Source organism: Triplophysa rosa, linkage group LG2 (genome assembly GCF_024868665.1).
Source record: "Triplophysa rosa linkage group LG2, Trosa_1v2, whole genome shotgun sequence".
Lineage (NCBI taxonomy): Eukaryota > Metazoa > Chordata > Actinopteri > Cypriniformes > Nemacheilidae > Triplophysa > Triplophysa rosa.
This window is the reverse complement of record NC_079891.1, coordinates 2,317,713-2,340,569: the sequence shown is the minus strand read 5'-3', so window position 1 is coordinate 2,340,569 and position 22,857 is coordinate 2,317,713. Positions and strand designations below refer to the sequence as shown.

General features: G+C 38.4%; 1 protein-coding gene across 5 annotated transcripts in view; it reads right to left on the bottom strand.

Annotated features, from left to right (window-relative positions):
* LOC130564177 (disks large homolog 4) overlaps window positions 1-22,857 on the bottom strand; it is an 82,124-nt gene that overhangs the window by 22,804 nt on the left and 36,463 nt on the right. For 4 of the 5 annotated variants that reach the window (XM_057350118.1, XM_057350110.1, XM_057350102.1 and 1 more), the window contains exon 3: window positions 18,345-18,401. In XM_057350118.1, the coding sequence (XP_057206101.1) occupies window positions 18,345-18,401 (57 nt within the window). Of the gene's footprint in view, window positions 1-8,348; window positions 8,930-18,344; window positions 18,402-22,857 lie in introns of those variants that run through there. The other variant, XM_057350135.1, reaches the window with a different exon arrangement.

Here is a 22,857-nt window from a genome sequence, read left to right as displayed (position 1 = left end):
GCACACTAACACAACCTCGTGCACACACTAATACAACCTCATGTACACTAACACAACCTCATGTACACTAACACAACCTCATGTACACTAACACAACCTCATGTACACTAATACAACCTCATGTACACTAACACAACCTCATGTACACTAACACAACCTCATGTACACTAACACAACCTCATGCACACTAACACAACCCCGTGCACACTAATACAACCTTGTGTACTCTAATACAACCTTGTGTACTCTAATACAACCCTGTGTACTCTAATACAACCTCATACACACTAATAAAACCTAATTTACACTAACACAATCTAACACACACCAACTTAACATTCATTAACACAACCTCATGCACACTTATAACACCTAACACACTAACATAACCCTATAGTCACTAACACAACCACAAGTCTACAAACACAATCCCACACACCTAAACATAACATTACATGCAGTACACTAACACAACCTAACAAACACTTACACAACCTCACACATCTAAACATAACATATCATAATCTAATACGACCTCACACACACGAACAAAACCTCACATACCCAAACACAACCTCACAAACAAAACCTTACATACCCATAAGAAACACACAGTACACTAACACACAAACACAACCTCACGCACACAACTCTTGTTATATATCACTTGAATCATATGGAAAACTGTCACTTTCATCTTATGTGCGTTTAAACCCATCACGAATGCCCTGATGTTACAGACGTGATGTTAAAGACGAGGTATCCTCAAGGTAAATGATGAAGATTGAAATGTCTGTGGGAGGTGAACTGCACAGCTGTCTTCTCTTCATATTTGTGTTCTCATTATAAGAGAACATCTGTCCAGTTCTCCTGCTTTCGCTCTCCCTCTCTCCATCTCTCTTCTCTTACCCAGACAGCTTGTTAAACCTCTAATTTCTCTCAGTCACAGAAGAAAAGAACGACGGGGATATTTAAATCTATAGAAGAAAGTGAGCGCATCACTGGAGACACATGAAGTAATGATGATGTAATGCATGTCACAGTGCTAAAAGTAAAAAAGCAAACAGATGAAAAGATTGCAGTTACTGTTTCTCTCTCTTTCTCTGTGTGTGTGCGCGTGTGTGTGTGTGTGTGTGTGTGTGTGTGTGTGTGTCTTAAAACATTAAGACATGAGACGTGACATCTTCGTTTTGTCGTGTTCTAAAGCATTTTTGTGTCAAGACTGAACATAATGAACCTGAATCCTCTTCCTCGTCAATGTCTGTTGTGCCGTGACATTCAACTGGAAAGTTATGATTTTCCCGACTTCCTGTTTGAAAAGTTGGAATGCATGAAAGCTTCAATATGCTTGAGATAAAAGCCAAAATGATGAGAAATGTAACATATGATTTCGTATTAGGGTGATTAAGCAGATTGAAATGCATGAAATAGTGAAAATTCCACAACAATAAATCTATGCTGCACGAGTTCAAAAGTTCGAGAGTTCGTCTGTAAAGCTGCTTAGAAACAATGTGCATTACGAAATGCACTATGAACGGTAATAAAAAAAAAAACGAGCCTCCATAAAACGTGCATCCCAGTGCAGTGAATTTCCACATAATGAACTGGTTTTATAAGGATCATTTGAAAACTTTTACCAAACAACGTCCCCGCGTATCACAGCAGAGAATTAAAGTTAATGAAGTGTAACTGATACAGATTTCAGAAAGTTTCAACACAAATAACTTCAAGCTGTTCTGGGCTGTACACAAAACCCTTTTCAAGCCCAATTCAATCCAGTCAACTGTACGCCAAACCACTTAAAAGGCAAGAGTTGCGTAATCTCAACTTTGTTTCGCGTGACTGCTTTCTCCAGGCTCTCAGCAGCGTCTCATCAGTATCGCCCGGCTTTCAAAGAAACAGTTCACCCAAAAGTGAAAATTCTCTCATAATTGATTATCTCTCATGCTATCCCAGATGCCACTCCATTGGTACAAAATATCATATGAACTAGACAGAAGACGCTAGAACCAATGAGATTTGACGTTACTGACAAACATTTTTTTGTTTAGTCATATTTATATTTTGGTTTTATATTAGGAAATCATAAAATCTGAATCCTCTGAAAGGTTCTCTTTCTCTGTGTTTCTGTGTTGATGAATAGGTGACAGGGTACTCCTACACTCAAGTTAGGGCTGCTCGATTATGACAATAATCATAATCACGATTATTTTGGCCAATATTGAGATCCCGATTATTTAACATGATTACTCACTAAGTTTTAAAACAACATAGAAAAATAAAAAAACTTGGCTTTTAAACTGTGAATTCAACTGAAAAATAAATGTAAAGAAATAGCACAGCTGAACAACTGTAAAGGAAGGGGGTGCGTTGTGGATTTATACCACAAGAAAAGAGAGGATCCTTGCAAAATGGAATGCAGCACAATAATCGTTTTACATCGATTATTTTGTTTTTGTAATTGTTGAAGGCCAAAATTGACGATTACAATTATTTTCGATTAATTGCACAGCCCTAACTCAAGTGTGTCTCCTCACGTCACGGAGCACTGATGCTAATGGCGTATGTAACAGCCCATCTGCAGAGAAATCTCACAGATTGAGATCATTCTGAAAAGCTCCTACTTATGAATTCAGAAATCAAGAAACGTGATATCATTTTAATCAGACCAAAAGGTCTAGGGCAATAGGTACAGATGCACATAAATGTACCAGATGAGATGTAATGAGCATCGAAAGGAACGTGATGGGAGAGTTTGATTTCAACTCACATTAAGGGCCAGATTGACTAAACAAGGCAAAATAGCGCAAGAGTGCAATTTCCAAAAAAGTGCAGATGGGAGTGGATATTTCTGTGGGTGATTTACTAACTCTTCCCATAAAGTTTGTGTCTGAAGAGGAAACACCTGCAAATGCATATGCAATAAGGTCAGTCGCAAAACAGCTGTGTCCACGCCAAGGTTATTTTAGTTTACTAAAATTAAAACATTGAAAACGTTCCTGTTCATTGAAATCAAATCAAATCAAATATTGACGTAAAAATTCTTGGAAAAACTTATCTCGAGGAAAATTTGAAATGTTGCCTCAAAAATAAACTGAAGTAAGTTTAAAGCAGTAAAATTATAATAATAAACAAAAAACAAAAATTAAAATTCATTAATCATATATATATAAATAAACCAATAAATTATCAAATGACAAAAGCATATACCAAAATTGCTAAAACTTTAACTAAAATTAACACAAAAACAAAAAGCTAATTTAAAATATTAATAAAACTAAATAAAACTAAAATCAAAACTATAATAACTCTGGTCCACGCTTTTTCAGCGCTAATTTACACTGCGTGTCTTTAGTAAATACCGACAGCAGTGGCGTCGCTAGGCCCTTTTAAGGTGGGCTTTAGCCACCCAAAAATTCTAGCTTAGCCCCCCTAAAAAATTGTGAGTAACTATGTAATCTGTACAGGAATTCGAGATCGCTTTATAGTCCTCTTCAAAACTCTTATTATGAAAACGGCGGCAGGCTGCCTTACAGTATATCTGATAACAAGCAAAAGAAACCGAGAAGAACCGTTACTTGGCTAAGCTCGTCTCTCCAATATTTTGAATTTAGACTGCAGTACCAATCTCAACCGCTAGGTGTCAGTGATGTTGGGTGGTGTGTGTCGGGTGTATGTGTGAGCGTGCGTGCGTGCACAAACTGTACTGGTCACTGTCAAAAATAATTGGTTTGGGCTTAGTGTTAGTGTTAGTGACGTCACAACACCAGGAACAAGCTTAAAGAAAATAAATAAGGTCCGTTTTGATGCTGACTACATAGTATGCATACACAAATAGGCCATACACACACACACACGCACGCACACACAAATATTGCTGACCCTCAGATTTTATTCAGCAAGCGTTGGCGAGACCCCTTAGAGGGATCTGAAGACCGGAGGGAGGAGAAGAAGATATCAGTGAAATGAACAGAGAGAGAAGCAGACATGCGAGGAGCCAAAAAGAGGAGAGAAGAAACTGAAGATGATTTTTGTAAAGAGAAAAATGAAAGACAGCTTAAGGCGAACCAATGCTGGAGAGTAAATAACTCAAATTAGTAACGCTAAGATCTTGAAGGAATAGTTTAGAAAGAAATGACAATTATGTCATTGTTTACGCACTATATGTATTTATTTCTTCGGCGGAACACAAAAGATCGTTTAATGATCTTTAAACACAATTTTAAAAAATTGAAAATTCAATACAATGACAGAAGAATTTGTTTTACTTTAATGCTTAAGAAAGCTCATAAGAGCATCGGCAAAAAAGTTTACGCAGCCAAAATAATTTGCTGTTTTTTTCAGTATCACTGTCACATCTTTTTTTTTTATTAAATCAATTATTTATGATTTTTTTTGCTATCACTACATCTTTTAATCCAGATACTGTTTTGATTGCAAAATTATACAGTATAATGTAAATGATATATAGAAATATTGGCCTCTTAAATATCTTCAATGAGGTTCAGTACTTTTATAAGTAAAAAGCTTGACTGTACTTGAACAATACTTTAAATTATGAGAAGCTTGTAACTTTAAATTGTTCTGTTTTAAACGAATCGTAAAGAACCGTTGACTACCCCAGTACCTTTATGATACCCAAAGGGTGGAGAAAAGGTGAGAAGGAAATCATTCTTTTAATGAACCTTTCACTAAAAGGTTCTTTGGGGAACCAAAAATGTTTCTTCTATGGCATCACTGCAAATAACCTTTTATAGCATTTTTATGTGTAAGAGTGCTCAAAATTACAGCGTTTATTATGAAAACAATCAATAAATGTCACACTAAGCATCTCAACAATGTACATCTTTCTCACGCACGAATTTGGTTTTCTTTTCCATGTATCAACACTTCCACCCACCCACTCATCTCTTTCTTTTTTTTTAATCTGCGCCATCAATCGTCACCTTCTGTAGAAGCACATTCTACTTTTCCCAGCGAGGGAGAGATGCGGTGGCTGGTTGCCATGGAGATTACATTCTCTGATCCCAAAATGGCCAACATCAAGCTGCCCTGATGCCTAAATTTGGGGGCTGTATCACTAAGTTGTCAAAAAATATAACATTTATTTTAACATTTGATTTGATTTTTTTTTTTTAATTTAAGCAAAACACCATAAATGGAGCAGTTAACGTTCAAATCCAAAAAAGGTAACAAATAAATCAAACCAAAGTCAAAGAGCATCTAATCCATAAAATGAGATGCAGAAATTAATTAAACTAATCGGTCTGAAAGCGCCTCTTTTATATGTGCTTGTCAAAACAGGACACACACACACACACACACACACACACACACACAGGCAATGCACTAGCTTCAAGGGTACTACACAGGGGTGCGTTTCCCAAAAGCATCGTTAGCCAACTATGGGCGCAAGTTCCGTCGTTCCAGCATAGTTCGACGATTTAAGTGTTTTCCAAAACCATCGTTCCAACGATCAATCGCAAGCAGCATCGCAAAGTTGCGTGGTTGGAACTACAGGTCTAGAGCTGTGGTTAGAAGCATCGTTCCTTACTATTATGACCATGCATCAAGCTTTTGATCAAAGTAAGCAAGCAACATCCAGTGCATTCCATATGCGTCATTCTAAATATACACAAATTCAATTTGACATATTTTAGTTTGTCAAGAAAATAAAGCGCTGTTTTTTTAAAAGTGCGCATGCATGTGTCCTGCGTGCTCTAGGACCCTGGGGAATCCCTGGGGGGAGAATGACGTATGAGGACACTTATAAATGAATTAAATATCGTCAAATAAAACAACAGATGACAAAAATAGGATCACAAAAGTAGTCCTTAAAGTCCCCGTGAAGCGGAAGTTGCGATCGTTTTTATTTCCGAATTCTGAGTGAAAAGGAATTTAAAAGGGAAAAATTAGTGGGCGTGGCTTGCGTTTTTTACTGCGAATTGATTGGATGTATTAAAACAGCTGTTGCACTTTGAAATGAAACTAGCAGCAGACTCACAGTAGAAGGGGAGGAGTTAACGGATGCTCCGCCCATGCCATCTAACATACGTCATTTACTGTAAGTGGAAGTGCATTTTCAGATTTTAACTGAAGATTATGAGGGTACACGAATTTTAAAAAGAAAATGACCCACATTGATAAACTATTTACTATAAATGCCGCAATATTTCATGAAAAAATAAGAATTGTCATTTTTAATTTCACTGGGACTTTAAATGCAATGTATGTTATTTACAGCAAGAATTTGACATTAATTCGATCTGAACGTATTTATTAGCAGACGTCATTACTCCACCACCTGTGTGGCGTCATCAACTAGATTGCCGAACCAACTTGGTTCAAACGATTGATCTCCGACAGAGTTACGGTTTCGGGAAACAGTCGTTACTATACCGTTAATTTCCCCAACGATGAATCGTACTATGGTGGTTAACCAGTGAGTTATTTCGTTGTTCGGGAAACGCACCCCAGATTGATAAATCAGAGAGCGTGAAGTTACGGTTCTTTGCTTTTGCACCATTATTTGCTGGTTTCAGAATGACAAGCTTGTTGAGGAGGTTAAAACTGGAAACACTTGTGAACCTGAGGGCACACGCACACACATGCATACAAAAAACATCTACTTATATAAAACCAATGGCCTTGCCCGTGTGTGGGAGAAAACAGAATGAAATCCACAATTCACACAAACACCACTAACACTCAACAACAGAAGCAGCAACTCTCTGTGTAACCATAAAAACATTTATGCAAAACCTGCACAAACTGTGCTTTCATCACTGCTTACAACTGTAATCCCAAAACCAATTAAAGTAAACATAATGTTTTTATAGCACCCATTCAATCTAACACATATATTAAAAATGTCTACAGTACAGTGTATTTTTTCTTGAGGTCCATTTATAAACATAGCGAAGTTAGAAAAGCTGAGCAAAAATGAATGTCAACAAGACGTCTCATGCACATTAACATCCAATATAGATAAGGAAATCCTGCAGAGGTACAAAAGCTACATGCATGTACTGTAAATGGTCACAGGTGATGCATTGAATTGCAGCTCGACACATTTGGAGCACAAGCGTGTTTGGGCCTTTTAACTTGTCTGTGAATGTTGACACGTAACTGTGAATCCTCACTCCTTAAAGCGTCTCTTTGACTGACTGTGTCTTACAAATGAAACACAATCGGATAGAAACGACACCCACAATTCCTGATGTAAGCCAAAGAGCTCAGAGAACGCATCCACCCACTCAAACTCACACACACACGGTATCGGCTGTTATTGTGTTTCTCTCTCTTTGGCCTCCGCTGAGAAAACACTACAGGTTGTGTTTTAATGATGATGTCGGATCACTCGTCCTCTCTTTCTGTTCTTCAACCAAGGTACAACCTGAATGTATCTGTTAAAACTGCGTTTGCAAACATCAATTAACATTTATTAAGATCATTTAAAACAATTTGAGGTAACACATCATTTTTTCATTCAAATCATTAGTAGATGATTATCACAATTGATGGATCGAAACTTGTTTAACATCCAAATACTTGTATATATATATGTAAATATATGATTATTTTTACATCTAAAATGTAAATGAATTTCTGATTTTTCAATGAACAATAATTTCGGATATGGAGTTCTGTCATCATAATGAAAGTTGTCAAAGTTTCAGCTTACTTCTAATATGCCCAAGTCCAAGCAGGTGCCTCATTTTCACATGTTAACATCTCAGTTTCATAAATCACATCATCTATTGCTTAAGCTTCAGTACCGTTTGTCAGAAGCATTTCACACAGACACCCTAATTTTAACTTGCCACCTTTTGCCACTTCTGACACACTAAGTGCTACCGTCTGTCTCTTGCTAACCGATACCTAAAAATCGAATTAGAGACAAGTCTACTTTATACTGTATATGACATCAAATTCAACACACCCCTGTCAAAATCACCAATCTCTAAAGCAATTGTTTTGAAATTGCTGTTATATTTAGACACACCAGTCTTAAAGGATCACAGAGGGAATTTAACAACACAACACAACTATAAAACTAAAAACAGTTCCCAATAGGACTATTATGAGTAGAACAGATTGCCTGTGTTGGACATCATTAGGATTTTAAAGTCCTGTATAGCTCCGCTGTGATATATTTGACCTGTCCAGCAGTAAGACATTAAAACAATACAATACAGGGAGATAAATAATAAATATCACACAATCCAAAAATAAGAATTATTCATATTCATTATAATGTTACATCTTGAACATTTTCCTTCTTGGTGTTTTGAATAGAGATGAACGGTCTGCCAAACCTAAACACAAGAAACGATGTCAATTCCTACCATGATACGATGGCGTTGATTTTTAGCTTTCCGGACGTTGTTGATGAAACGTCGGCCCATTTTTTTGGCGTACCACACGGACACGAACATCCTGCCGGATCGCCGGCGAGTGCTCGACGGGTGCCTTTCCAAACGAGCAGCGCGCGCTCGAGGAGGAGACCCGCTCCTGCGCGGTGGCCACAGACTCCAAAGGGGCGTTCACACAGCGCGTTCTCGCGCTTAATAACAGCCCAGACGGAGCGCGATGAGTCGGAACAGAAGGCAGAGGTCTTCAAAAGTTTTTGACGTGCAGTTCTGATGACGCAACGCTGGTGGCACGGAGCGAGATGCAAAGATGTCCATTTTACGCGTGCGTTACCAACAAAACGCGAACGAAATCCGCTGCTCACACAGCTACACAAGATGACGTGCGCTTTACAGACAGAGCTGCGTGCTTATAGTCCAGAGATATAACATGATTTAATCATTTGGAAGCGATTTTTTTCTTTTCGTTCAACAACTATATGCTGCAAATGTTTTTTCTGCTCAATAGAAACGTGTCCGCTCAGCTACCGTATAGAAATGACGAGCTCAACGATGATTCCCTTCTTCAGAGGAGCGGAGGGGAGTGAGCTTGGGGAGCTCAATAAATAAAACACACGCACTCCACAGAGAGAGAGAGAGAGAGAGAGAGAGAGAGAGAGAGACTGACGAAATTGAGGTTTACGACATGTGAGAAAATGTCACACACACAAAAATATTGGTACATTCTTAAGAAGAAACGGTTCAAAAATGAACAAAAAGAAAAAAGAAATCAACAGATTGGTTTCAGTTAAATATTCAGTTTTGTCATGTAAATAATCCTAATTAAGATTAATCAAACGTTCACACTTAAAGAGATACAGTCTTCACCCAAAATGAAAATTCTGTCATTATTTACTCACCCTCTGATTGTTCCAAACCTGTATAAATTTCTTTGTTCTGCTGCAAGATATTTGGAAGAATGTCACATCTCATCCCCTACTGACTCCCATAGTATTTATTTTCCCTACTATGGCAGTAAATGGGGGATGAGATCTGACATTCTTCCAAATACCTTCCAGCAGAACAAAGAAATGTATACATGTTCGGAACGATCAGAGGGTGAGTAAATGATGACAGAATATTCATTTTTTGGGTATCCCTTTAAGACAATAAACTACTGCTGACTTAATGCAGCTGACCGACACAGAATGTATTAACATGTTAATATGTTATTAAGTTTTAGTTCATGTACCTACTGGACAGAATAAATTAGGCTATAATGGTCACTAAATCAGCACATAGTTTACCTAAATAAACAGACTGTTTATTTCTGCAAGAACAGATGTATGTTTGTTGTGCCGCCTTGAAGACCAACTATGGCTGTTCAATAAGAAAGCACAATGTTTTTAACTAGCAGAGCTTCAGTCTGTATTTTAATGTACCGTAACCACGTCTTAACTTTAATGTTACATTTCATTTGTTTTATTTTCATGTTTTATGTATATATTATATAAGTTCAACTTTGAACCTGTTTGATTATTCAAGTTCATATTTGAACTTCAAAGTTCTTTTTCTAACTCTAAAGGTTAGAAAAATTGGCTCTTCTAAGAGTGTATTATTATGTTTTTGGATATGCATCATGGTGGTTGTCATGAAACTGACAGCGAACCCAGACGCAGACAGCAGTTGCAACAAAAAAGACTTTATTTCACAAAAAAACCCACGATGGGGGCAAACAGCAAATAATAACCAAACAGAACGCCAAAAGGAAGACTTCCCACGAGGGAGCAAAACATGAAAAAACAAAACAACTTGAATAAACGTTCACTTCTACTAACTGGCAAGGCAGGAACAGGGCAAACTAAAACACTAGGTAGACAGAGACATCGAAAGAACATCAAAGGAACGAACCGGCACAGGACAGCAAACACACGGGCATTAAATGGGGAAAACTAACTAGGGGTAATCACAATGGGCAGGTGTGGGGAATGAAACACTAACGGGAAGATAGACGGGGAAACGAGGGAGCGGGGCAAATAGACGCTACAGGAGAGCACATTGCAATAAGCAACAAAACAATGGCCATGTGCTTCCACACAGAACACAACAAGCACAAAAGACACGGTACTGTCACAACCCTGACAACAAAACTAGAAAACACCTGACAAGGAGGACGGTATCATGACAGTAGGTATTAGGATTTATATTAAAGTATACAGCCACAAGCCACAAATAAAAAAGAATGTTTACTAGACAAGGTAGGGATGCGAGTAACATCACAGAGAGGAGCGATGCACGTGATCCTGCACAGGGTGAGGGCATGTGACATCACAGAGAAGATGAACGCATGTGTCATCACAGAGGAGGTCCACCGTTTCCGGGGCCAAACGCTCAGATGTCAAAGACGCATAACAAAAAATGCTAATATACACTCATGGCGTGTTATTAAAAAACACGATCCTAACCTTTATCCCCATAATGAAGTCCCAGATGACCAGAGAGCGTTTAATTTTTCTAGTTACTTAAAATATTGATGGCATGAGCCTGGACACTGGACGCTGTGAGTTTATGAAAGTTAAGCTTTAACATGTAATCAAAATAAACAGTGCTCATAAACATCTGTTTAAATAGTAGCTTCACTTAGTGGAACGGTTTTCCTAAGCTTTCCAGGAGAATTATCACGTTCAGCTCGGCATTGTACAGGATCGTCCTTTGGGAAATTAGGCCTACAATAATGACCTGCTCTTAACTGCATTCCCTTGTACAGTACATAAATATTGCTAAAAGGGTTTGAGCTTAAAGAAGCTTTGTGGATCAGCAGAACAACGCAATCATCTCTATAGCTCTCTCTGTGGAAAGCACAGCGGTTTGTAATGTGCACAATGGTGGTGACGTTAAAGGGCCAGTTCACCCAAAAATGAAAATTCTGTCAGCATTTACTCACCCTCATGTCATTTTAAACCTGTAAACATGTAACCTTTCTTTCTTCCGCAGAACACAAAAGAAGATATTTTAAAGGTGCCAAAGAATTAATTGAAACAATATGTTATATTGCTCTCTGATATCTAAATAGAAGGTATGTGGGTTTATTAAGTGCAAAAATGATCCAGAAACGGTTTAACATGTCCATTTACAATTTGTGCCTAGAATGAAAAGGTCTGTTATTACCTTATAACTGTGCAGCTCGCGCTGTTTAAAGAAGACGCTCAGCTTGCGCAGACCTGCCTGACTTTATAACTGTATAAAGAAGATACGTGTCTGCGCAGCTCTCGCCTAGAAGCACTTCACTTCATAACGTCACGGCTTGTTTAAAGAAGACAACGATATCATCGTCCATCGCAAGGTTTCACTGTAGAGTGTATCGTCCGATGCCAATTTGGTAGAAATCGCCCAACCCTACTCACAATACCTGCAGAACTTCCGATGATTCGGCTGTGCACGTCCGGCTGGTCTAGAACATGGGCGGGTATATGCAACGTTGGGGGCGTAACATCCCGTCACATTCATGTTTGTTTAGATTGGCCTGTTTTTCAGTGGGCTTTTGCATGCACACGATTAACACAAGAAGGAGGAAACAATAGTGTTTGAGGCACACGATATGTCATTTCCATGTACACACCTCTTATTATTCATCTAGCCTAGGTAAATACTGTTTTCATTCTATGGCACCTTTAAAGAATGTTGGTACCCGAACAGCGCCAGCGCCCATTTGCTTCCATCGTATGGACACAAAACCAATGCAAGGGAATGGGTGCCAGTTGACAACATCCTTCAAAACATCTTCCAATGTGTTCTACGGGAGAAAGAAAGTCATACAGGTTAGAAATGACAAGAGGGTAAGTAAACGATGGCAGAATTTTCATTTCTGGGTGAACTATCACTTTAACAGCTGGCAAAGGTAAAAAAAACAGCTCGACAAGTTCAGTATTGTGTGTGTTTGCATTATTAAAACAGAACGTCAGGCTTGTAGTTAGGATGATTTGAGCTGGATGAGCACACAATAGTGTTTTCCAGCGTGTACACACGGGTATTACGTAGCACACTCCAAGTTGACAGACTCGCCAAAATTAAATAAAACACGGGCTCTCTTTGCGTTTCTCTACCTCCCCCACATTGTTTTCTCAATCCTTCTCTCTGCCTGCATTTTCATCTCCACCACCCACCCACTCACCCACTTTCTCTCCCTCTCTCCCTCTCTCTCTCTCTCTCTCTCTCTCTCTCTCTCTCTCTCTCTCTCTCTCTCTCTCTCTCTCTCTCTCTCTCTCTCTCTCTCTCTCTCTCTCTGTCTCTCTGTCTCTCTCACTCTCTCTCTCTAGCTCNTCTCTCTCTCTCCCTCTCTCCCTCTCTCTCTCTCTCTCTCTCTCTCTCTCTCTCTCTCTCTCCCTGGTGCGAACGTGCGCCAATCTCATCTTGTCCGAACTTTTCCTGCGAATAAAGAGCGTGGAACGCGATAGTTCGCGTTTGGTGTGAACAAAGCATTAGTCGGATTATGTTTATTAATCTGATAACAAGTAAAGTGATAAAGCTCATAAACAGTTTAAGCATAACCCGCTCGGCAGAGGTAGTTTTGAGCTCATTAATCCGATTTCGCGCTGCATGTAAACGCCTTTACCGGTTTTCTCTCAGTTTTGTTTATGTGCATGCCTGACAGTGCAATAGTAAAAGTCCCAAACGGAAGTAATAGCAAAATAACGTATAAAATCAAAATGAAAAACTATTGTTGCATATGCAGGTACTGCGGACATGAGAAGAGATATAAAAATACAGCTTCTGACTGATTTCCCGCGGCATTTTTAATTGCAAGACAGACTATCGATGGTGATGTCACTGCACGCAATAAACCTGGCAAGTCTCAAACTTCCATGTAAATGCCGTTTTCTGCTTCACTGGTTTATTGATATGTTGCTGTCAGACCAAAAGTTTGTATCTACAAAACTGCTACCTTACAAAACACTGCATTTCTTATATAATTAAATACCGTGTTGTCAAAGTTGACAAGCTTTTTTTAATAATTTTTAATAGGAAAATATTTGCAAACCCCACAAATATGAAGGGTGACAAAAAATCATGAAAAACAGAGATACAAGGTTTCAGTCCAACAGCGATGAACCACAAGTTTTATTTTGTGATAACTGAGCTACTTGCTGACTGAATACATAATAAGACACGAAATATTGATTTGAAATATTTTATTTGCTTATCTGTAACCATTTTAAACCTTCCGTGAAGGTACAAAGTTCAAGATGCTCATTTCATAATTACATTTTTATTTAATTTAATTGTTTATTTAATCTTAGGACCAATCAGAATATAATTTTCCAATGTACCGTGCTGCACAGTGTTACAATGTTGACATTTGAATCAACCGTAGTTTGCTCATAAAATGTTCATTTATTTAGCATTACCCATTAATAGTTCATGAAGGTAAAGAGGCACTACTCTCTCTCTCTCTCTCTCTCTCTCTCTCTCTCTCTTCCAGCAGTACTGTATATCCTAAAGCGCTGGTGATGCCCATGCAGGCATTATGGGATGCCCCACTGTCGCACAGATGGACCTGCTGGCACACACATACACACTGGCACACTGATGTCCAGACTGAAGCGTTTAACCACCTGGGCAATCTCTTTGTGACATACTTTTAGAAGGGCATGGCTTAGGTGTTTTATTTCATCCATTCTGATGAAACAATTTATTTCATTTGTGGAACATGTGGAGAAATGTCGACCGTGGTTTTGTGTTCATACAATGAAAGCCAATGTTGTTTGGTTACCAACATTCTTTCAAATATATTCTTTTGTGTTCTGCAGAAGAAAGCCATACCGGTTTGGAATGACATGAGGATGAGCAAATGAAACAAATCATGAAACGAACTTCATGCTGGAATAAGTGTGTGTGTTCTTCATCCCTTAACACCAATAACCTTTGTGGCCATATAAATGGCCAAACTTAAATTCAGGTCTGAAGTGTGAGGGGCTTGTAAATAATAGGCGGTTATTAACTCTTTCATCCCCTTGTGAACTCATTTGAGTCTCACCTCCATCCTTCACTCATTCCCACGGCTCATCTCATCTAACATCATTTTCCCGCTGCGTTCCTCGTCTGTCTCCCTGCGGCGCTTTAACATCTCTCTCCTTCAATCCATTTCTGGATTTTCATTATCTCAGCGCTTTATTTACACTCTTCTATGTTAGAAAACACCAGGATAACTCATTTATTACATAACTCACGGCTTCTCCCTTGAAACACATATACAGTATACGGAATCCGTGCCAAGGCCTTTCTGTACCATTCAGTCTATACATATATGCAAATGCTCAAAGCAACGCAACGCCCAATTAGAGCCCCAGTCTCAGTGATGCATCTGTTCCTTAACTGTTCAGTGAAGCAATAACATCTCGCACTCCCTTTTACTGTTTTTCTATGAAATAACCAAACATATGTTCCTCTGCATTTGGACAGGATTACATAATGATCCACCCCGAAATGTGCCAACGAACTGTTAGGACGGGAATAAAATGATCAGGGATCTTGTTCAAAATAAACGGCTGTAGCACGTGCATAATGCCAGCAGTACAAAATGTTGTTTTCAGCCAGAAAGTTACATTCAGAATAAAGGCATTTAGAAAGTCATTATACTTGCTAAACCAACACAATACAAGATGAATGCGCTGGCTAACAAAACATTAAAAAGTTGTTTAAAATGACAGCGACTGAACTCTTGACTGTTCCAAGATGGCGGACGCAACAACTGGAGCAGTCATAGATATACATTCAGTATCATTTGGTAAAGACCAGGTGATTGTTTATCTGTTTATCCATCTATCATGTGTGTGTGTGTGTGTGTGTGTGTGCGTGTGTGTGTGTGTGTGTGTGTGTGTGTGTGTGTGTGTGTGTGTGCGTGTGTGCGCGCGTGTGCGTCCTTTCTTCTCATGTCACTACCTCTCATCCTACAGCCTGTCCTTTAGAAATGGAAATCGAAAGCACTTCGCTCGTTCACTTGCCTCCTCGGCACTTCTTAAAGCTGTTAATATCAGCAGCAGCAGCAGCCACGTTGCTATGGAGACCAGAATCTCACTGTCTCAACCTCCTGTTTAATGTGTGCGTCCATAGGAAATATAAATCCCAAATGAGATAACTTTAATGTCAACTGTATCTCCTTGACACCAACGACATTAAATGGACACTTACGGAAAGGAAACAGACACCTGCGTAAGCCTCTTTCTTCTCAGATTCTTCTCGTGAAAAAAAACAAGACCCCTGCAATCTCAGCTGTATCCCCTCTTGGCGTCTCAACATCGTCTTTTTTATAGCTATATTTTAAAGCTCTAATATTACTGACATCCTACTGAATCCTTCCATCGGTGAATCATTTTTTGCACACACAAGTCATGAAACAGGCAAAGAGCCGTTAGCCAAGAGCTGACCTACAATATGACCAAACACTGTCCTCTACTGGTGGATTTGAGACACTGCGCTAATAATAAAACCAAGCAAAATATTTAATGGGCAAGATGAGGTTGAAAATACATCAAGTCAAAGTACAGTAAATAAAAATTGGCGTTTCATTTTTGGGGTAAACTTTTTCTTATTCTTCGCACATACACGCTAACACAACACAACACAAGCAGAAGGAAACAGCGCTGTTCTGGGCACATCGAGGTGCTGTCAGAAATAATGGGCTGAAACTGCAGAGAGAATATAAAAGTGTGTGTGTGCGTGTGTGTGCGCGCGCGCGTGTGTTTTAAAGTTGATGCTCTGCACCGCAGTGATGATTCTGCTGATATTACTGCAGTGGATATGACAGCAAAGAGAAAATGATGACTTTATCCGACTGAGAGATGCCGTGGAGAAATGTGATGGAGGACTCTTTAAAAACAACCTGACATTAACACCGCAAACTGGAAGCAGATGCGTATTAAAATAAGTCGTGACTGTGATGATGTCATAACAGGCAAATAATAACCATGGCTCTGTTTTGTCACGGTGGATGACATTGGACCGCATTATTTCAGCGGTGTCAAGAGGGATTGATCCATCTCAAATGAACCTTGGGTGTTTCTCATCCTAGTGAGGCTGCGTCCTTCCTCGAGCGGTCCTTGGTTAGATGGGTTCAGTCCTCCTCAACATTAAACGCTATATGAGACGGTCTTGTAAGAGCGCATGGCCAGTATTTCATTTATTTTGGTCCTGTCATTATACAGAGAGATTTTGGAACGATATTAGCTGACTTATTAATGAGAATATTGAGAATGGTATTGATAAGGATATTATTTTGGGGATATTATGATTCTGACTCTACTAAGAACAATGTTTGTTTTATTGTGAATTTAATTTATTTTCTTTGTAAATTTTACACATTTTCCAATAACAAACCAATATTTCTGGTCTTCTGAAAAGATTTGACAAAGATTGTACCTGGATTCTATTTCACCTTCACTAAATAAAAAAGCAATTAAAACGACTTCAGTTTGTAAATACTTTAATTTATGTACTGTAACTGATGTATAATTTAATTTCTTACCCTCGTGTTTGGTTGTTTTTTCTGTCTTTTCTTTTTTCTTTCTTTTTCACTTTAGTACTATTCCATCTATTTCTATGTTCCATGCTGATGATATTGAACATACTATTTACACCCTGTATGCATTGTATGCAATATGAATGTTAACCTAAGTTATAGATCTTGTATCTCTATGGTGAAGTTCAATATAAGATTTCGCGGTTAAAGAGAGAAGTCATGCGTGACCACAGATTTTTTTTATAAAATCGTAGACATAGCACCTCCTATTGTTATTTCATTTTCAGTCGTGCATAATAATGCTGTGCATAACAACGCAACAGTTAATTTTTAGCTCATGTTAGCTCAGGTCCTAAATAATATTAACAGATTTCAGATTTCATTTTTATACATAGTTAATTACTCATTTTCAGCTATTTCGTCCTTTATTTCGTTAAAAAACGTATGTAAAGAAGGTGCCTACTGGATTCTCGCGATGTTTTTTGGGAACGTGTGCAAGGGATTGTGGGGGATTTGAGGACGCGAAGGATATGCTGCTGCGTCCCAATTCGCATACTACCCGTCCTAAATAGTATTCGCAAATAGAAATAGTATGTCCCAAATCATAGTATGCTGAAATGAGTATTCTCAAAGTACCCGGATGGTCTACTGTTTCCAGTGAAAATTCGAAGTCTGAATCCGTGGACACGTAACGGCGGATATTACCCACAATTCACCGCGAGAGGGCGGAGTTTAGTGACGCTACACTGCATTAATCAAATTAAATAAAAGATGCTTCGCTAAATTAATAAATGTAAGTGTACAGTAAACCATACATACAAAATAATAAATGAATAAATACTTAAATGCAAGGAAGAGCTGTATTTTGATGTTCGTGACAGTTAAGGATCACAGTGTCGTCTAGGCAACAACGGCCACGTCCGTTTCGCGTTAGTATGTCCCAGTGCGTCCATACAGTTTTGCTACGCACTAAAATGTGTATACTTTTCCATAACAAAAACAGTACATACTTTAAGGGCATAGTATAAGTAGACGCAGCAATAGTCTATTTTGAGGACTTCGAAATAGACTGAACAAAGGACGCACCCTTCCAAGCTTCCTTCTATTTGAAATGTCGTTCGACGGCGCTTGACGACATGGCAGCCGAGATATGTAACCTACCCAGGACGAGTCCTTGCGTTTGAGAATTACCCCTTGGTTAAGCTCCACCCCTTGGTTGCTGTTGCTTGGTACACAGTACTTCTATAGACTTGCATTATATGTCGTCTGATTGTTCGTTTTTAATTTTAAGAATGAATAAATGTCATTTATATTCACATTTCACGATGGAGCGAACATGAAAAAACAATTATTGTTTTTGTAAATTCTTTCCAGATTGTGTCATGTGGCCGTCAATGAGGAATTGTAATGATCTTATACACAACAGGTGTAGTTTGACCTCCCGGACACCAGGGGCAGCAGAGTGTCTGTGTTCTTACCAGTGTGGAGACAGCAGAGGTGTACAGAGGGGTTTGACCAGATGACAGCAACACTGGCTGTGGAAAAGAAAAGGAGAGGAGGGCGGATAACTTAACAGTGGGAAAAGCTACAAACCCATAGAATAAAAAAAGCCTTTGCTGTATATATACAGTTACTTATATGGTGTAAAAATACATTGATCCATCACAATTTATTATGATATATCAATGCATCTGCTCTCTGTCAGTACAAATAAAATTCATTATGTGATGTACCCAATGCATCACACTTTATTACTCCAAAAATCCAGTTTAATCATTTTAAAAATCCAGTTTGAACCCGATATTTTTAATAAGATTAAGATGTAAAGACGATCAATTAAATCACCCAGAGGAAATGAAGAGTATGGAGGTGTAAATGAACGTAGATTGTAGGAACAAAATAATCTGGATTTGGGTACATTTGATGAGAAATGTTTGAGTTCATGTTGAGATCTTCAATAATATTGACTTTCAGACTTTCAGACTTGACACATCTGAGCTCAGTTTGACACATTGTTGACATCTCTTCTAAATTTGTGAGATTTATTTTTCTCAGACAAAAGCTTCTATTTCCTCTCCATGAATTCTTATTGATGTCTAGGAGAAATAATTGAGATAAGAGAGATCTCATCTGTGATTTATCTTTCCTTTTTTTATTTCCTGTGGGCAAGGATCATCAATTCAAATTATTGTCAGAGCAATGTATTTACACCCCTATGTATTTTTTCTGTTTTTTCTATATGGTGCGAATGTACAAGTTCTCAGTGTTTTTCTGAGCTTAATAAAATATGATGGATATGTTTCATCAAAGGCTCTGGGCAGGAGAGGGTAAAGGAAAAAATAGAATAACAATTGGTAGGAACCTACAAGAGGTGCATATTTCCCACAGTATGAGACCTGCGGGTACTGATCTCAGACCTGTGTCTGCATCTATCACATCACATGTAATAGTTGCATTAGAAAAACAATATTTTTTACGGTTGCAGCCATTTTTTGGGTTGCAAAAAAAGGGTTTAAGGCTTCAAAGGGAACAAAAATGAAAATTCTTTCATCATTTATTCACCCTCAGGTTGTTCCAAACCTGTATTAAAAAAGGAAGATATTTGGAAGAATGTCAGTAAACAAACAGATCTCATCCCCATTTACTGCCATAGCAGGGAAAATAAATACTATGGGAGTCAATGGGGGGTGAAATGTGTTTGGTTACTGACATTCTTCCAAATATCGTCCTTTGTGTTCAGCAGGACAAAGAAAGTAGGTTTGGAACAATCTGCAAGCGAGTAAGTTAATTGCAAATTGCATTGTTTGGTGCACGAGCAAAAGATTCAAAATATCAGCACGGCAAGAGGAAAAAACAGAACCAAGCAGGAGTTTGGGTGTGTGTCTGGAAAAAAAACAGCCATCAGACAAGACTGTTCTTGGTCCCGACCGCTGTTCTGTGTCTCAACAGCAGATGGCGATGTTGCCTCTCAAAATGACAAACCGTTTACATTAAAGGGCAAGTTCACCCACAAATTACAATTCTTTTATCATTTATTCAACCTAAATGTCATATCAAACCTGTATGACTAATACTATACTTTCTGCTGCAGAACACAAAAGAAGATATTTTGAAGAATGTTGGTCACCAAATACATTGACTTCCATGTATGAACACAAACATTTCTCAAAATATCTTCTTTTGTGTTCCACTGAAGAAAGAGTCACATACAGGTTTTGAAGCGCATGAGGGTGAATAAATGATGACAGATTTTTTATTTTTGTGAACTGTCCCTTTAATGACAGGGTGTCCAATCGTGCTCCTGGAAGCCAGAGTTTGGCCCCAATCCTCACCAAACAGCAAACCGAGGATTACATGAATATCACAGACAGGACAGCATCTCTCCAGGGGCAGGACCGGACATCCCTGATGTTTGACGTGCTGGGCTATCCAAAACTTAAAGTACGCTATCAAGATAAGATCTCTTAACAGGCTGCTTTATATTGCCTGAGGTTGTAGGATCATAGCTCACCATCTTGAGCTCCTTATAAACCAATGATGTCTGACCCAAATCAATACTGACAGCTCCAGGACTGGAGGATTTCCACAGATCTGTGTCTTTCATAAATTCAGTTTACGTACAAACACATCGATACCACCAAACGAACCAGAACAGGGTCTAATGCTTTTTATTAAAAACACATTTCTAGCTTCAAATCAATTCTTGCAATCGTAGCTCTGTTAATTATGCTTATTGTTTCGACAAAATGTTAAATGCACTCTCATTTTAAGCCACTTCAGATAAAAGCGTAAGCTAAATAAAAAAAATGGATGTAAATGTAACGTAAGTCACGTTTGTTTCTGTTAAACATTTCATTCCAAAGATTTGATTCAAAGAATCAGTTCAAAAAATCGATTCAACAACTGATTCATCAGTAATGTATTGTTTGCAGAAGTATGAATTTTACATATGTGGATCGTTGAGGTTGTGAAGTGTTATTTGAACCGGTTAAAATAGAAGACACAGCAGAAGGGGGCATGTAGGAGATCAAATGTGTCACATGATTACACACATGACATGATTCATATGGTGTGAGTGTGAGTAACGCAAAAAACACAGCATGTTGAGAGCACAACATACAAATTACACAACCATCTTACATCCACAAAATTAACGTCTGAAGAAAAAAAAGTGATTTCACCAAATACACACACATCTCCATTTGCAGTGTCCTGCATACAGCTAAATAACACCAATATGCATCTGAAAATTAAAATGCAATGCAATGATCGCATAATTTAAAAATGAGTATTATTACATTCAAAATATTATAATACCCAGTGTATTCATTGCATTTCTTGACCTATTTACAGTTGTAACAATCCACCAAATATAGATCCCCAGTCCCAAATACTTTGGGAAATTGAAATGATAATATTTGCCGATTAGACTTTCTTATCACATTTCGTAGTTTCGCTTTTAAAATACTACAGTAAAGGTAACCAAAAGAATACTGCGTGTATGTGTGTGCATGTATGTGTTGTGTTTCACAGGCATGTTTCACATGAAGACAGATGGTACCACAGAGAGAGAGAGAGAGAAGCTGGGAGGAGGAGCTGTTTGCATACTGACCTTCATATTCAGGCAAACGCCCTTGAAACACAGAACACAGCTGAACACAAGCATGTAAATGAGCTTCATGCTAAGGTGTTTTTATACTGTGTATCATATATACAGTAATTAAATGTAGTGTCTGTTAAATCATCAGGATCTACTGACAGAAATGCGATATAATACACATAACTATGTCTAAAGAGGCTATTTCTATCTACATGCTCTAGGGCAAAGAAGCGAAAGCGTGACGACATCTTAGGCCGTGTTCACACTTTTGACAAGAAAAAGTTGACAATTTCGGCCGCCATTTAATTTTTCGAGCTTGGGCCTTCTCAGCCAATCACGTTCCTCGCATGTTGTTACGCAAACTACAGGTCTCTGTCAGTGGTTAGCTGTGAAAAAGTTGCTTGACGTAGAGCATTTTTTCCGAAAAGTTTATCTTTTTTCAACCTCAAAGCTGCAGAAAAAGACGCTGGGCTTTTTTTGAAAACACGGTTTACTCTATAGGATTATGATGTAAAACAGACGCTAGCAGTTTCAAAAAAGAGTGTGAACATGTGTGAACATGGCCTTAGTCCTGTGTCAGCCACGGTAGTGCTTCGAAAGGGAGGGGTGGCGTGAACCCGTTGGTTGCAATTCGCAACCTCACCACTAGGTGGCTAAAACAGCTGCTGTCTATGTAAAATCATCTGCCAAACACGTAAATGTTATTTAGAGATCGGTGTCCAGTTATCATGTCACAAATAAATAAGGTCATTTTACATTTTTATTTCATTTTGTTAAAAAAAAAACAAAGTCAAAACTTTCTTAAATCCACTAAAAATGCAAGCGGTAGAAATGGAGAGGCTCAGAGATGACGTATTTTTGTAGGCTAACCCAGAAGTAAGCGACGTGCTGGTTCGCTCGACTGAAAGCCATATGCATTTTCCCCATAGACTTTTGGAAGGTCGCAAAAATAAGCTCTGTGATTAACCAAGGTTACACGTTTTGTCTATCAAGATAATCTTTACAATTAACACAACATTTGTTACTTTTGAAGCCGAAATACAATCGGCAGAAGTAAAAAGCTAACACGATGCTATAAACAGACTACACTTAAGGTCGCTTGATATCAACGTCACCACCACCAAGCCTCCGACAGTAATTGTTTGCCCATTTAAGTAATTAATCTGTGAATAAATCAGCATCTACGTTTTAAGAGATTTGTGCCCATGTTGCATTATTTTCCAATGCAAGTAGTCGCCTTTAGCAACTTGTTAGCATTATAAGACACAATAAGGCTTTAAAAAATCACGAGCGGGTTATGATGGGTGTGTTTTATGTCATAGAATAAAACGGGAAAATATTTAGAGGTTTTGTTTACCACGGACCTTATTTCGGGCGATTTAGCAAAAACC